Below are 13,033 nucleotides of genomic sequence, written 5' to 3'. Positions count from 1 at the left end.
TATATATCATATTTCTCAGACTACATTTTAAATAAATATAAACATTTCTTACAATTATTACAACTAATATTTTTCCTTTTGTATCAAATGCAATATAATTTAATAATAAAAATATATAACTTTAATTTAAAAAATGAAGACATTTTTTAAATAAGAGTTGCAGATTTTTTTTATTATTATTATTATTCATCATCATCATCATAATTTAAAAAGTAGTTCTCAAACAAATCAACACACAGTTCCAACAACCTTGTGACTTCCCATCTAAAACTTTACAAAAACTATAAACCATAGTGAGTTTTATGATTTTATGGCTGGAGAAAAATGCTACATAACAGTGCATAGATCATGGTCACTGAAAAGATACCCTAGAACACCCCCTGCCCTGATAAGAGCAATTCAATTTACACAAGCTTTGAATTTTAGTTTTTACTTCATCATTTATCAAAAATACATATTTACACATTTGAACAATTAAAAAAATAAAAAGCATTTAAAAATTATGAAAAATATCAAATCAAATGATACAAACATTATTCAGTTTAAGTGAAGATCTTCTTCTGTTTTTCAGCAATTTCCATTGGTGATATCGCCTCCTCTACATTAATGCCTTTGTAGAGAGGATGTTTAATGTGTCTCCATATAACCAGAAACACTTTGATCGCAAATAGTATACAAGTCAACCCCAATAAAACAGCTGTGAAAAATAAAAACATATTGTTATCATGAAATATGGCACACTAGATTAAGAACACAACAGCAAAGCCATTATCATATTCCTGCTCACCTATGTAAATGCCGCTGCGGCTTGGATCTGCAGATTTATAGTTCTTTGTCATGTTTCCACTCAAGGCCACAATAACAACAGGGTAGACTGTCAGAATGTATCGCAGGTGCTTTTCAAACACAAAGTTCTCAACAATGAACCTGTAAAATAATAATGCATTCATCTCAAAATGTATGTCTTTCATTTATTTAGCATCCTTCATTTATTAGATGAGTTCCATCGTCTTACCAAGAAATAGCTTCACCCAAAAGAATAGAGAGAGAGACTGTTGCTGCATCTGACTGGGTCATTCCAGCATCATATCTCAGCACAACAGTGAAGTTAATCAGGGTGGCAATTGTTGTCCATGTTGTGTATGTTGCAATGCCATTCTGAACCTGCAAGATTTAAAGTGCAAAATTAAAAATGCATAATGTTTTTAAAATGGTTTGATATGCCATTAAGTAAAATTGTAAGGGTGTCTCACTAATATCCGTATGCACCAGAGATCTACTTTGTGATACTTGTTTAACCAGGCTCCATATTGTTTGAGTCCATGGCAGGAGAAGATTATCAGCAAATAGTTTGTGAAGGCAATCAAAGCAAGGATAATGAATGCAGCAATCATCACCCTTTAAAGAAATGCAAAGAAGTTTATAAGGATTTTGCAAACAGTCAACAATAATGAGAGAGGTAAGTATAATTATTATATAAATTACATATACATGTTTTATGCACAAATTATTTAGTCCATTGTATTGTACATGCAGTATATGTATATGTTTTTTCCCCCAAATATTAGTAGAATTTCCTCTTTGAAAAACAAATGTAAAATATTTTACAATTTCATTACTTGAATATACACTGGTAACCAAAAGTTTTTGAAAACAGTAATATTGTGAAATATTATTACTATTTAAATTGACTGTTTTATATATATATATATTTTTTATTATTATTATTTTTATATCATTTATTCCTCTGATGCAAAGCAGCATTTTCAGCAGCCATTACTCCAGTCTTCAGTGTCACATGATCCTTCAGAAATCACTCTAATGTGTTGATTAAGAAACATTTCTTTTTTTTAATCAATGTTTTCACAGTTTTTGCTATTATTTTTAAATATAACAAATAAATTAATAAATTAATAAATACAGTTTAATTAAATTTCTATTAATCTAAGATCACGGTTTTATTATGGTTTCCACAAAAAGCAACACAGTTTTAGATAATGATCATTTGGAGACAGGAGTAATTACATTTTAAAATATACTCAAATTTGTTATTAAAATTTTTAATATTTTAATAATTTTAATTGTAATATTTGTTATTAATATTACAAACTTTTGGCTGCCACAGTTTATCATAATTGTTTTTAAAATGACATAAACTTACTGTCTGTCCCACAGCAGAAGCCAGATTATATTTAGCAGCATGTTTACAATCCAGGTTATGAAGAATCCATATGGCAACACAGCAGGACTGCAGTACATTGGACCATAAACAGTCCTGTGAGAACAATTTACATAATCGTCTCATTAACTGCATATTAATATTACAAATCACATTTTATCCCACTTTATTTTTTGATTCGAGCTCTCTGAGCTCTTACCTCCTGCAGGTAGTGGTGAGGATGTAAATATGCATGAGCGACAGCCAAGTGTAGATGACACCCCAGATTGAGAAGGTCCATCCTGAGGGAGTGATTTCTGTATTGTATTTATCTGATATCGCTCCAGTGTTGTTCCGAAAAGGACCTGCAAATCGGAAAAACTAACATTGTAGCAATATATATAACCAAATTGTAATTTAGCACCTAATTCATACTGGAAACAGTAATATATCTATCTTCTGTACTTACCAGTTCCAGGGCCAGCAAGTGCGTTGAATATGATACAGATTATGTAAATGACAACAGAAAGGACTATGAGTGCTAAACGGGCAAAGCTGTGACCTCCCATTGTGAGCAGCTGAAATAAAGAGAATGTTCTGCTTGTTGTTATCTGAAAACACACACACACACACACACACAAACATATATATGTATATGTATATTTATATGTATATGTGTATATATATGTATATATATATGTATATATATATATATATATATATATATATATATATATATATATATATATATATATATATATATATATATATATGTGAGGGTGCTTGTGTTGAGCTGATATATATATATATATATATATATATATACATATATATATATATATATATATATATATATATATATATATATATATACATATATATATATATATATATATATATATATATATATATACATATATACATATATACATATATATATATATATATATATATATATATATATATATATATATATATATATATATATATATATATATATATATATATATATCAGCTCAACACAAGCACCCTCACATATGCATTATTAGTGATAAGTCAATGAAACATAAAGACAAAAAAACTTGTATCTTACCTACGTCTGAAACCAGTTTCAGAGTCTGAAACCAAGCGTTGAAGAGAGAGGGAAGTAAGCGTAACACTCTGAGGACTGAATAACACAAATACTACCCCGGTGGGACTGGTTTTATAAAGGGCAGGTTGTGTAACTGTAAGACTACACCTGCTCAGTATGTCATTTGAAGGTGTTACAATAGCTGTCAAGGCTACCATTTTTTCTTTGCACTTCCGATGGTTATGAAAAATCCTTACACAACTAACTAATCTCACACTCTGAATTAGTAGTGTTTTTTCTTTTAAAATAGTTTCTGTTTCCTTTTTTATATAATTAATTGTTCACATTTTGTAATTTTACTACAAAACTAATGTTTTATAAAGTAAAAACTACACTTTTTATCCACAGGTACATGTTTGATAACATAGCTTAGTCATTAACTGTGTGTGTAATAATGTTTTTAACAGTTAAGGAAGTAAATGTACACATGGATGGACACATGATGAAGCATATATATCTATTATGAAACACATCTGAACATGTGAAGAAGTGATATTGACAGTTATATACAGTTTAACAAAATATGTTTACGATCATGTTTTTGCAGGGAGCTTAACCTGTTATACATTTTCCAAAGTTTGTTTTCAAATTAAATATTTGCGTATTTCCTTAGAAGACCATGATTGACTGGTATGTGTGTTTGGTTTAATTCAAAGGTACTTCGTTCGTGTATCTTCAAGGGCAAAATTTTGCATATTAAGTTTAAGCACACGTTGTTCTTTACCAAACATAAACATATATATATGTTTGAGTTAATTCAGTAGGAGTCACAGAAGCATCAATAGTCACCTGCATATGTATTGCATGAATTGTTTAATAAATTTAAAATGTTATTTTATTTATTTTTTTATCGCGTTAAACAATTATTTACATCATAATTATCCACGCCCTTACATGTTACATATGCGGCAATGCGAGGATCAAACCACTTAGCGGGGGATGACGAAATATTAACAGAGATACATTAATACAGGAAAGATCAATATTTTATGTTTAGACTTAAATAATTATCATATTTAGACTAATGTTTAAGCATAACATCCGTGTAGCTCTTCTCTGTTCATACACTGCAAGACTCTTTAGTCTATTCTACAAAAATGGTTTCTTCCAATGTCTCGTGATCACCAGGAAATAAACCCTCCATTCGGTAAATTTGATCGTGAGAAAACATTACGGAGTGTTTTTATTACCTCTCAGCCATTTAAAAAAAATGCCTTTACTTTGTGGCGGAACAACTGAGGCGAAAGATGCGAATGAAGAGGTGCAGAAAATATGCGATGAGGTTGGTAACTTTTTTATTTTTTACTGTAGATAAATAGAAATACTGAAGTGATGTGTCACACAACAACAAACGACGTTTTTCCACAGATAAAGTCTCATGCCGAGGATAAAGCTGGGCGTAAGTTTGACGTTTTCTCTGCAAAAACTTTTAAAACACAACTCGTTGCGGGGACAAATTACTTCATTAAGGTAAGAGAAATCCCTGATTTTGTTGATTAACTTTTAAGAGTACCATGTTAATGTACTGAATATGTCTGTAAAAGCAAGCCTCAGATTTATTTATTAACAGCTATAATATATTTTCAAAAGCACTGTTGTAAATGATGTGTTTCAGGTGCATGTAGGTGAGGATGAGTACATTCATCTACGTGTCTATAAGACTCTGCCCTGTCACGGAGAGACACTGGAGCTGCACAGCATACAGACACCCAAGGCTCATCATGATCCCATTGAATACTTCTAAAGCAAACTTAAGCAAATCATCATAAATACTGTCTAAAATACTCCTAAATCTCATGGTTACCATTTTTACTAAATAGTGTGATCACAGAAGAGTGACTAGTGGGATCACTACCTGCGATGACACTAATTGTGAATTAGGTAACCCTTTAAATACATGTTTCCATTATGTGTTTGGCATAGCTGTAAAATAACCCATCCCACACACTCGAAACATCACTTAACTCACATCTTGTTACCTATAATATCAGTAGTTTTTGTCTTCACATTTTGGGCTTTGTACTTACTGATAAGTATTTTATATTATTTACATAAAGTACATGGATGGACAGTTTTTGTTTGTTTGTTTGTTTGTTTGTTTGTTGGCAAGGGTTTTTCAAACTGGGGAAAGAAATGTTAACAAAAATAAGATGAAAACAAAAAAAAATTCTAAAAGTTTATAATATTTACATTTCAGTAAATAAGTTAATATTAAGAAAACAATAATACATCTAACAGTACAATTCTATAACAAGTCGATTTTGTTTTTCACAGTACAAATTGGGTATTTACATTAGAAACTATAAATGCAATTTAAAATTTTAAGATAATACCTCACATAATGATCATCATTTGGGGGTCTGTGGCATCTAAAAGACTGAAATCCCAAAACTAATCTCAAGGCAATTCATATCTATTTTCAGTTTTGATGAATCAGTGGCTAATTTCCATGAATTTCTCATTCATACAATCTGCTCATGCCCCAGTGATGGTTATATTTAGGGACAGTCCTTGAAGCTTTCTTTTTCTTAAAAAAAAAAAAAAGTTCACACAATTCACATTAACTTTTGACACAGATGGCCACATCAACATCTGAGAACAGATCGATAATCTTTAAGTCCCCTTCACTTCAAATGACTATATCGCAAAGCAAATAACAGACAACTTTTCAGCAATGGGAAAACATTTCATGGTTTATAAAATCTTTTGTACAATATTTATACAAAAAGGTTTACAGGATTTGGGCAGCAGTAGTGTTTCTTCACTGTAAGAAACACAAAGCCACAGAGCATACTGATGGAGGGTTTATGGGGTCAATGACAATGTCCAGGCTCAGCTCCAGGTGTTTTCCTCAGAACAACAGTGTAGTTTATGTTGACAACAGAAGTATTATTCACTTGATCTTGGGAGGTGTGTAGTGAATTCGGCACCTTTCATTGAAAACCTGGAAGGAAAACATGATCATTAACAAACACTTCTAAATGCAAACCACTCAGATCAACAGGTGACACTCAATAACTCACCTTCAGACTCCGGTCGTTGACCACTTCTTCAACATTTAGCTCAGACTGCATGAGTTTTAACTGTAGGGAAATGCTAGAGAATTCAAACAAGAGTTCAATCGATTTCAGCCCAAGCACAGATAAATAAATACATTACCTTAGTTTGCTCTTTCCTGAGTTGCTTGATTATTGACAAGTTGTCGCTATCTTTTGCCCTCTCTTCACGTAACTGCCCAACGACAGCAGAGGTCTCTGTAATACATGACTTTATTGCCTTATCTCTGGAAAGATGAGCTTCCATGAGCTGAAAGGCATAGGCAGTACAGAAAAATAGCTTGTAATTAATGCATCACAGAGTATGACAATATACTTAAATCAGTAATACATCAAAAACAAAATTAGGGGATCTCTAATAATAATTTTAGATTATTAAAGAGTGTTTTGCATGGTGATACATACAGATTCATAAAGTTCTTTGCAGGTCTGTGTGGCGTCCACTTTGCCTGAGAAGGATGCAGTGGGCACAGTAGTATTGAGGCCATGGACAATTCTGTCATCTATGGTGCGCATCACTTTTAATACTTCCTACAGGACAAGAAAAGAGATGTACACATTGTACAGCATATCAATGTATATAAAAATGTAAGCTATTTGTTCTTGTTTTGAATGTAGTGCAATCACCGTTGTTTATATGCTTTTCAACCCTTGCTGTGCTGAAAATTCTTAATTTGCTTTAAAAAATTGTTTTATTGTAAACCTCTTGATTGTTATATTAACACAAAATTTTGGATTCAGTCTTTTTGTTAAGAAATACAAGACCTGTGCTGACTGAAAGAAAACAAATTCATGAAAATATTGAATCCACTAGCATGAATTATTTCTTAGAAATGTAGGCTGCTCACTATTGACAGGGAACACCGCTACTGTAATAAGGTGAAGGGGAAATTTATTTATTTTTTATTTATTTGGAAGTAGTTATACTCTGTGTAAGCAAAGTCAGTAAGTCTTAGTACAATTAGATTTAATTAAGTAGAATTTTCAGGAAAATTACCAGAACATATCAACGTCGTTGAGATTTTCCACATTAAATGTTAAGAAAACATCCTACCCTCCATTTAGGCATTATTGATAAAACTGCTATTATTTTATCTTAAGGTAAAAAACCTTGGTAACTATAATCACACGTTACATTTAAAAAAAAGGGAACAATATAACTATATATACCAGGTAGCTGACAACATTAAGCAGAGGGAAAATCTATTTCAAACTACACTTTCTAATTCTTGTGTAATTTCTCAGCATAGAGCTTTATATTAGGGTTTATATTAACTGAGGGACACATAGAATACCTCAGAAACAATTAAATTAATTGTACAAAACACTTAAAGATCGTTCAAAAGCATACATAAAATTGTTTGTTTGTTTTTAAATGTCAAAACACCTAAATTATACAACTTCCCCCATACGCTCATATAAACTTTAACTGAGAATCCTGGTGTTTTGCATTGTGTATTCATGAAAACTCGTCTAATGCGTATTTTATATTTGCACAGTCGCTTAATCGCACACGTTTGCTCTGCTGCTCATTGAAGCTCATACAGCATGCAGGAGACCACCGAGGGTCAGTCATTCACACAGCCTTCCCGTAAACATTTTAACAACATACTTATGGAAATCAGTATGCGCTTAAACATCCTGCATACTTTTATCAGGCCTGTTAACAACTTCGCACGTTTTACCTGAAACATTGAAAAGTCCTCACAGTTCAGAGCTCCACCGGGCGCCGCCATAGTGGACTGAAGAGGTCCTGTGCTAAGAGGGCGACCAAATACTGCCTGCATTATGTTTACTATAAAAACGGTTGTTTTTTGACACTTACTAAACAACGTTACAGGGAATTATTGAGTGTTCCCGCAATCTTTTACTGTAGTGAGCCAACTTAATATATATAGTTTGAAAGAATAATTTTTCACGATAAAAATAAGATTAAACGTGAGCAAGTATAATCCACAGGTGATTTATTCAACATGTTTTGAAGGACTGCAAATATTTTATATTATATATTTTATTTAACTTGACTTTTAGTTATACCATTTACAACCTCATAATAATCGTGTTACGCTCATACGTAACTTACGTCATTAACAGGCGCTCGTGTAAGCTGCTGAGCTGTTTTGGTTGCTCAGGGTCCTTCAGGGTTACACCAGCTCCTCTGCGCTCTCGTGTGAACTCGAACTGACTTTAAGGTTAGATGAACTAAACCCAGCATTGTAACTTGGGCACAATTTCTTGGCTTAAAAATCGTCTTTCTCTTTCATTGTATTTTTCTTCAGAAGTCATGATCTTCAACATGATCAGAGGGCCTCGCGCCGCTTTTGGCACTTTAATAGGTCAGTATTTTCCGTGTGATGTTTGTTTTGGTCAGCATATTATAAGCTTTGGCACTGGGCACAGTGGACATTCTTCAGACACTTGTGGCCATAAAACTAGCTGTGAAAACATGATTATAAAAATATACAGTATAACTTTTCGAGACTGACATGATTGGATTCACAAGGTTGTTGCGTGGAATTATCAACGACTCGATATAATGATTTTACAACTCCATCTGATCTCTCTTACAAAATCTTCCATAGTATAATCTCCGATAAAGTAATACATCATAATGGAGTTGTATATTATTATATCTTATCGAGTCTAATATCTTAAAATATAATGTATTGTATGCATCACAGTAAATATAAATTATGAATATTTTAAGATTTTTACTAAGAGCCGTGGTAACTTGGTATCGATTAGTGTTTTTTATATATATATATATATATATATATATATATATATATATATATATATATTTATTTATTTATTTATTTATTAAGGGTGTGACGAAACACTTATCCCACGAGACCAGACACAAGACTTTTTTGAAGAAATCCTCAATGATGAAATATATAGATGCAAAAAATTTAGGTGCATTTCAAAATCAACTTGTACTTTATGAAATTAAACTTCTGTTTTAATTAAGTATATGCAGCAATAAACAACGTAAACTAGAGCTGCATAATTCTGGATGAATAGAGAATCATGTTTTATATATATATATATATATATATATATATAAATTGGAGATCATGATTCTCTCACAATTCTAAAGAAAAAAAGATCAGAAAACTAAACAAAATAACAATTTACTAGTGGTTCTGACAAAATGTTCATTGCTTCATATATTAATTTGAACAAAATAAAAAATAAATAAATGGAGTCAGTGTCTCAATTCATAAAGACCTGTTTCTCAATTAGAATCTTTTGAATGAACGATTAAATGAGAATGGTTGTCCCGAGGGTTGTCCCCTGTAAAATTATGATAAAATACCATGCTGTGTATTGTAAATAACAATGTTTTATACTTTAAATTATTATGTATGTAGTAAAACAACACAAACGGGGAAAAATTTGTGGGGTGAATTTTCTCTTGAGAAATTTCGATTATTTTCCCCAATAAAAGCAACCTTAAAAAAATATATTTAGCTGTTTTCAACATTATAATAATAATAATAATAATAATACATGTTTTTTGAGCAGCAAATCCTAATATTAGAATGACTCTGAAGGGTCATGTGACACTGAAGACTGGAGTAATGATGCTGAAAATTCAGCTTTGAAATCACAGATATAAATTACATTTTAAAATATATTCAAATAGAAAACAGTTATTTTAAATTGTGTTATGTGTGTGTGTGTTATGAATACTATAAAAATGATAATTATTAAAAACTGTGGTATTGCTCTGTATGTCATCTTAAGCATTTTTACTGTATTTTAGTATAGCTCTTTGTACAACAAATCAGATCGTCAAACGATTGAATAAAAGATCATTCTTAAACAGCTGCTAAAATGCTAAATCAAATGTTTAAATGCAATGTCATGTCCTCATCTGGAAAAAACAAAAAACAAACAATTTTTTAAACTTGTACCAGTGCAAATATTACAGGAAACAACAGATTTGTGTTGTATAAACATCATCATGCAACATCACAATGACAGACTTGAAGATCTAAAAATGTTCCACTAAGGAATGAAATTCAAACCAAGATGAGGGTGACTAAATGACGGAATTCTCATTTTATGGTCCTTTCCTCCTTCTATAGGGCAGGTGAGGAGAGGTGTGATGACCACAGGGAGCAGAAGACTGTGCAGCAAGCCTCAAGAGGGGGCATCCGCACCACAGGGTCAGTACTCAAATATCCATTCACTTCTGCCTGTCTGCATTTGGAGAAGGGGCATATGACGCAGCACATGACATGATTCAGCACCAGACGTGACACAGCACTTGCCTTGACACTGCACATCATACCAGCACGTTTTGTTACAATTCAAAGAAGGAATTCAAAAGCAAGAAAAAACATGCAGAACAGCGTAATTATGATGTAGAGCAAGATAGGTTCCTGTTTTGGCTGTTCTACAAGGATCAGATTGCACTTTTCTTCACCTTGTGTTTCCTTTCTCCTTGTTTTCTCCAGCACAGCGGCTAGGGTTTAAAGTACCAGGTTACCGTCCATCAGAATGGGATAGAAAGATGCTGCTGTGGTCTGGGCGATTCAAAACCGCAGAACAGATTCCAGAGTTTGTGTCGTAAGTGGGCTATTCCTGTTTACATTGAGATAAACCCCAAGCTCCAGGCAAACTACTGAGCATATAGATGGTGTATGAGGTCATGTGACTAAAGTTCTGCCAGAGTATTGGTGGAACACAAGAGATGTCCGCTGTGAGGTTCAAACAAGATTGATTACTCAATGTACTGACAGGTAATTAGTGTAATTCATGGCATCTGGAGGGAGATGAGAGTGGGCTCTGTTTGTGATGTTAGATGCAGAACATGGCAGGCATGTCCTCTGTGACCCATCATACTGTTGCTTTTTTACTAGGGATGAGTAAAAATACTGATGTAATGATTGATTATGATATCCATTTGTATAATCAAAGTGTCAATCCTTAAAATCCCAAAGATCAATGGTATTTTACTGGACGATTACTGGTTCTTTTACTTTATTGGTCATGAAGTCATATTTTGGTTTTGGGAGTCCACAACAACTGGTTGTCAAAAAACACTTTCATTGTCTTATAATGTGCATTTATTTTTACCTTAATTGCTCGATTCATTTTTCTGATTCATTTTTCTGATTCATTTTTCAAAACTAATCGCAGTGATTGGTCTAATTTTGATTTCATCATGCCTGTAATGCTGTAAAGCAGTGTTTGTGAGCGCAGTGCTACTTTGTGTACAGCGTTACCAGGGAAACAGCTATTTTTCTGCTACAAAAGCGGCCCAGTTGCAAAGAATGAATTTACATTCTCATTCAGACCAATGTGAAAAGACCAACAAGTGGGCGGGCAATATGCTAATATTTCATGTTGACCTCAACATGAAACTGCTTGGGATTTGTTTCAAAAACTACTTTCTTTGTACAATGACTTGTTTAAGCATATCTTCACATACTATTTTATAGTGTTTTCTTTACTTATGAAAGTACTGCATTGTTTTCAGATTTGAGACGATTGATGCTGCCAGGAATAGAGTGCGTGTGAAGGCCTGCTATGTGATGATGGCACTGACCATCATGGCATGCGTTGCTATGTCTGTCTCTGGGAAAAAGGTAATAAAAAGTGTGCTTTTGTATAAATGATAAGCTTGGGTAATATGTGGCTCTCATATCCTTTAACCAATGCCTTCAATGGCAGGCGGCAGGTCGGCATGACAATCTGACCTCCCGAAACATGGAGAAGAAGGCTCGATGGAGAGAGGAAGCACAGAGAGAAAAGGAGGAGGCCATTGCACTTGCAGAGAAAGCCCAGTGAGATGCATCCGTCTGAGCTCCATAGAGGCCCATGTCTCAGAGTCAGTTATTTAATGTCAAATGCCACATACATGGCAATTCTGGTGGAGGTAGTACAGGTTTTCCTTCACATAGTAAACAAAATTTTAGAGTAGTGTATAAAATAAAGATGTGCGATTTTCCTGGTGTGATTAATTTTTTGATGTTGTATATATACATTTAAATATTACGAAAAAATAAAATTGTGTTCCACTGTGTCTTTACTATTATCTTAAAAGTCTTATGAACTTTTAAATTTTTATAGCTATTTTCAATAGTAATATCAGTAGTATAGAATTGTATCAGCCATCACTCCAGTCCATCAACTGACACCTTAAGAAGCAAAAAGCTGTGTTTGTAAGAAACAAATCCGTCATTAAGATATTTTTTCAATTTGTACAAGTCCTCTATTCATAATTTAGCTTTTTCTGCTGAAAAATGGTAATCTTGACTAAATCAGTAGAGAAATATGCACACATTGTCTGTAAGTCTGATGGACTTTTTCACTGGAGGAAGTTATGGATAATAATGGATTGGTTTCTTACAAACACCCAGCTTTTCAATTCACAAGATGTTAATTGATGGACTGGAATCGTTTAGATTATCGTGATGTTTTTATCAGCTGTTTCGACTCTCATTCTGACGGCACCCATTCACTACATAGGATCCATTATTGAGCAAATGAGGTAATGCTTAATTTCTCCAAATCTATTCAGAAACTCATCTACATCTTGGAGGACCCGAAGGTGAGTACATTTTCATCAAATTTACATTTTTGGGTGCACTATTCCTTTAAGGTTGTCCTAAAGCTGCTGTTTATTGTCTGTGTTTGATTAAAATGACCAACCATTAGTAAAATGGCATAGCT

At 32.8% G+C, this 13,033-nt stretch overlaps 4 protein-coding genes across 6 annotated transcripts; 2 read left to right on the top strand and 2 right to left on the bottom strand.

Moving 5' to 3' along the window:
- Positions 1 to 148: 148 nt before the first annotated feature.
- si:ch211-161h7.5 (uncharacterized) lies at positions 149 to 4,158 on the bottom strand. 2 transcript variants are annotated; one of them, XM_052596376.1, is made up of 8 exons: positions 3,252 to 4,158; positions 2,628 to 2,736; positions 2,379 to 2,523; positions 2,162 to 2,275; positions 1,254 to 1,398; positions 1,016 to 1,164; positions 788 to 927; positions 149 to 697 (listed from the first exon to the last, which is right to left on the bottom strand). In XM_052596376.1, exons 2-8 carry the CDS (start codon positions 2,725 to 2,727, stop codon positions 543 to 545), a joined length of 948 nt encoding a protein of 315 aa, XP_052452336.1. In that variant the 5' UTR covers positions 2,728 to 2,736; positions 3,252 to 4,158; the 3' UTR covers positions 149 to 542. The 2 variants fall into 2 exon arrangements, with proteins under 2 accessions (XP_052452336.1, XP_052452337.1); XM_052596377.1 differs by having other exon boundaries at positions 2,628 to 2,769; positions 3,252 to 4,157.
- Positions 4,159 to 4,403: 245 nt separating this feature from the next.
- cst14a.2 (cystatin 14a, tandem duplicate 2) lies at positions 4,404 to 5,364 on the top strand. Its single transcript, XM_052595845.1, has 3 exons — positions 4,404 to 4,572; positions 4,659 to 4,760; positions 4,906 to 5,364. The coding sequence occupies exons 1-3, from the start codon at positions 4,501 to 4,503 to the stop codon at positions 5,032 to 5,034; spliced, it is 303 nt and encodes a 100-aa protein (XP_052451805.1). The 5' UTR covers positions 4,404 to 4,500; the 3' UTR covers positions 5,035 to 5,364.
- Positions 5,365 to 5,963: 599 nt separating this feature from the next.
- Positions 5,964 to 8,178, bottom strand: mix23 (mitochondrial matrix import factor 23). 2 transcript variants are annotated; one of them, XM_052595842.1, is made up of 5 exons: positions 8,032 to 8,178; positions 6,752 to 6,877; positions 6,450 to 6,596; positions 6,314 to 6,386; positions 5,964 to 6,234 (listed from the first exon to the last, which is right to left on the bottom strand). In XM_052595842.1, the coding sequence occupies exons 1-4, from the start codon at positions 8,131 to 8,133 to the stop codon at positions 6,354 to 6,356; spliced, it is 408 nt and encodes a 135-aa protein (XP_052451802.1). In that variant the 5' UTR covers positions 8,134 to 8,178; the 3' UTR covers positions 5,964 to 6,234; positions 6,314 to 6,353. The 2 variants fall into 2 exon arrangements, with proteins under 2 accessions (XP_052451802.1, XP_052451801.1); XM_052595841.1 differs by having other exon boundaries at positions 6,314 to 6,373.
- A 249-nt stretch (positions 8,179 to 8,427) lies between these two features.
- Positions 8,428 to 12,389, top strand: fam162a (family with sequence similarity 162 member A). Its single transcript, XM_052595843.1, has 6 exons — positions 8,428 to 8,538; positions 8,626 to 8,682; positions 10,441 to 10,521; positions 10,813 to 10,924; positions 11,838 to 11,946; positions 12,032 to 12,389. The coding sequence occupies exons 2-6, from the start codon at positions 8,631 to 8,633 to the stop codon at positions 12,146 to 12,148; spliced, it is 471 nt and encodes a 156-aa protein (XP_052451803.1). The 5' UTR covers positions 8,428 to 8,538; positions 8,626 to 8,630; the 3' UTR covers positions 12,149 to 12,389.
- The last annotated feature ends 644 nt before the right edge of the window (positions 12,390 to 13,033 follow it).

Source organism: Carassius gibelio, chromosome B24 (genome assembly GCF_023724105.1).
Source record: "Carassius gibelio isolate Cgi1373 ecotype wild population from Czech Republic chromosome B24, carGib1.2-hapl.c, whole genome shotgun sequence".
NCBI classification, from domain to species: Eukaryota; Metazoa; Chordata; class Actinopteri; order Cypriniformes; family Cyprinidae; genus Carassius; species Carassius gibelio.
The sequence above is the reverse complement of the archived record's forward strand: the minus strand, read 5'-3'. Positions and strand labels throughout refer to the sequence as shown.

Bases quoted from the DNA above. Each gene is read 5' to 3' on its own strand.
- mix23 (XM_052595841.1), bottom strand. From the start codon at position 8,133: ATGCAGGCAGTATTTGGTCGCCCTCTTAGCACAGGACCTCTTCAGTCC. The intron at 6,878-8,031 runs GTAAAACGTGCG...CTTGTCCTGTAG, and splicing joins AGGACTTTTCAATGTTTCAG to GAAGTATTAAAAGTGATGCG. The intron at 6,235-6,313 runs GTGAGTTATTGA...TTTTCCTTCCAG, and splicing joins TCAACGACCGGAGTCTGAAG to GTTTTCAATGAAAGGTGCCG.
- cst14a.2 (XM_052595845.1), top strand. From the start codon at position 4,501: ATGCCTTTACTTTGTGGCGGAACAACTGAGGCGAAAGATGCGAATGAA. The intron at 4,573-4,658 runs GTTGGTAACTTT...GTTTTTCCACAG, and splicing joins TGCAGAAAATATGCGATGAG to ATAAAGTCTCATGCCGAGGA. The intron at 4,761-4,905 runs GTAAGAGAAATC...GATGTGTTTCAG, and splicing joins GGACAAATTACTTCATTAAG to GTGCATGTAGGTGAGGATGA.
- fam162a (XM_052595843.1), top strand. From the start codon at position 8,631: ATGATCTTCAACATGATCAGAGGGCCTCGCGCCGCTTTTGGCACTTTA. The intron at 10,522-10,812 runs GTCAGTACTCAA...TGTTTTCTCCAG, and splicing joins GGGGGCATCCGCACCACAGG to CACAGCGGCTAGGGTTTAAA. The intron at 10,925-11,837 runs GTAAGTGGGCTA...CATTGTTTTCAG, and splicing joins CAGATTCCAGAGTTTGTGTC to ATTTGAGACGATTGATGCTG.
- si:ch211-161h7.5 (XM_052596376.1), bottom strand. From the start codon at position 2,727: ATGGGAGGTCACAGCTTTGCCCGTTTAGCACTCATAGTCCTTTCTGTT. The intron at 1,399-2,161 runs GTAAGTTTATGT...ATTTCTTTAAAG, and splicing joins CTTCTGCTGTGGGACAGACA to GGTGATGATTGCTGCATTCA. The intron at 1,165-1,253 runs GTGAGACACCCT...TAAATCTTGCAG, and splicing joins TCTGGTGCATACGGATATTA to GTTCAGAATGGCATTGCAAC.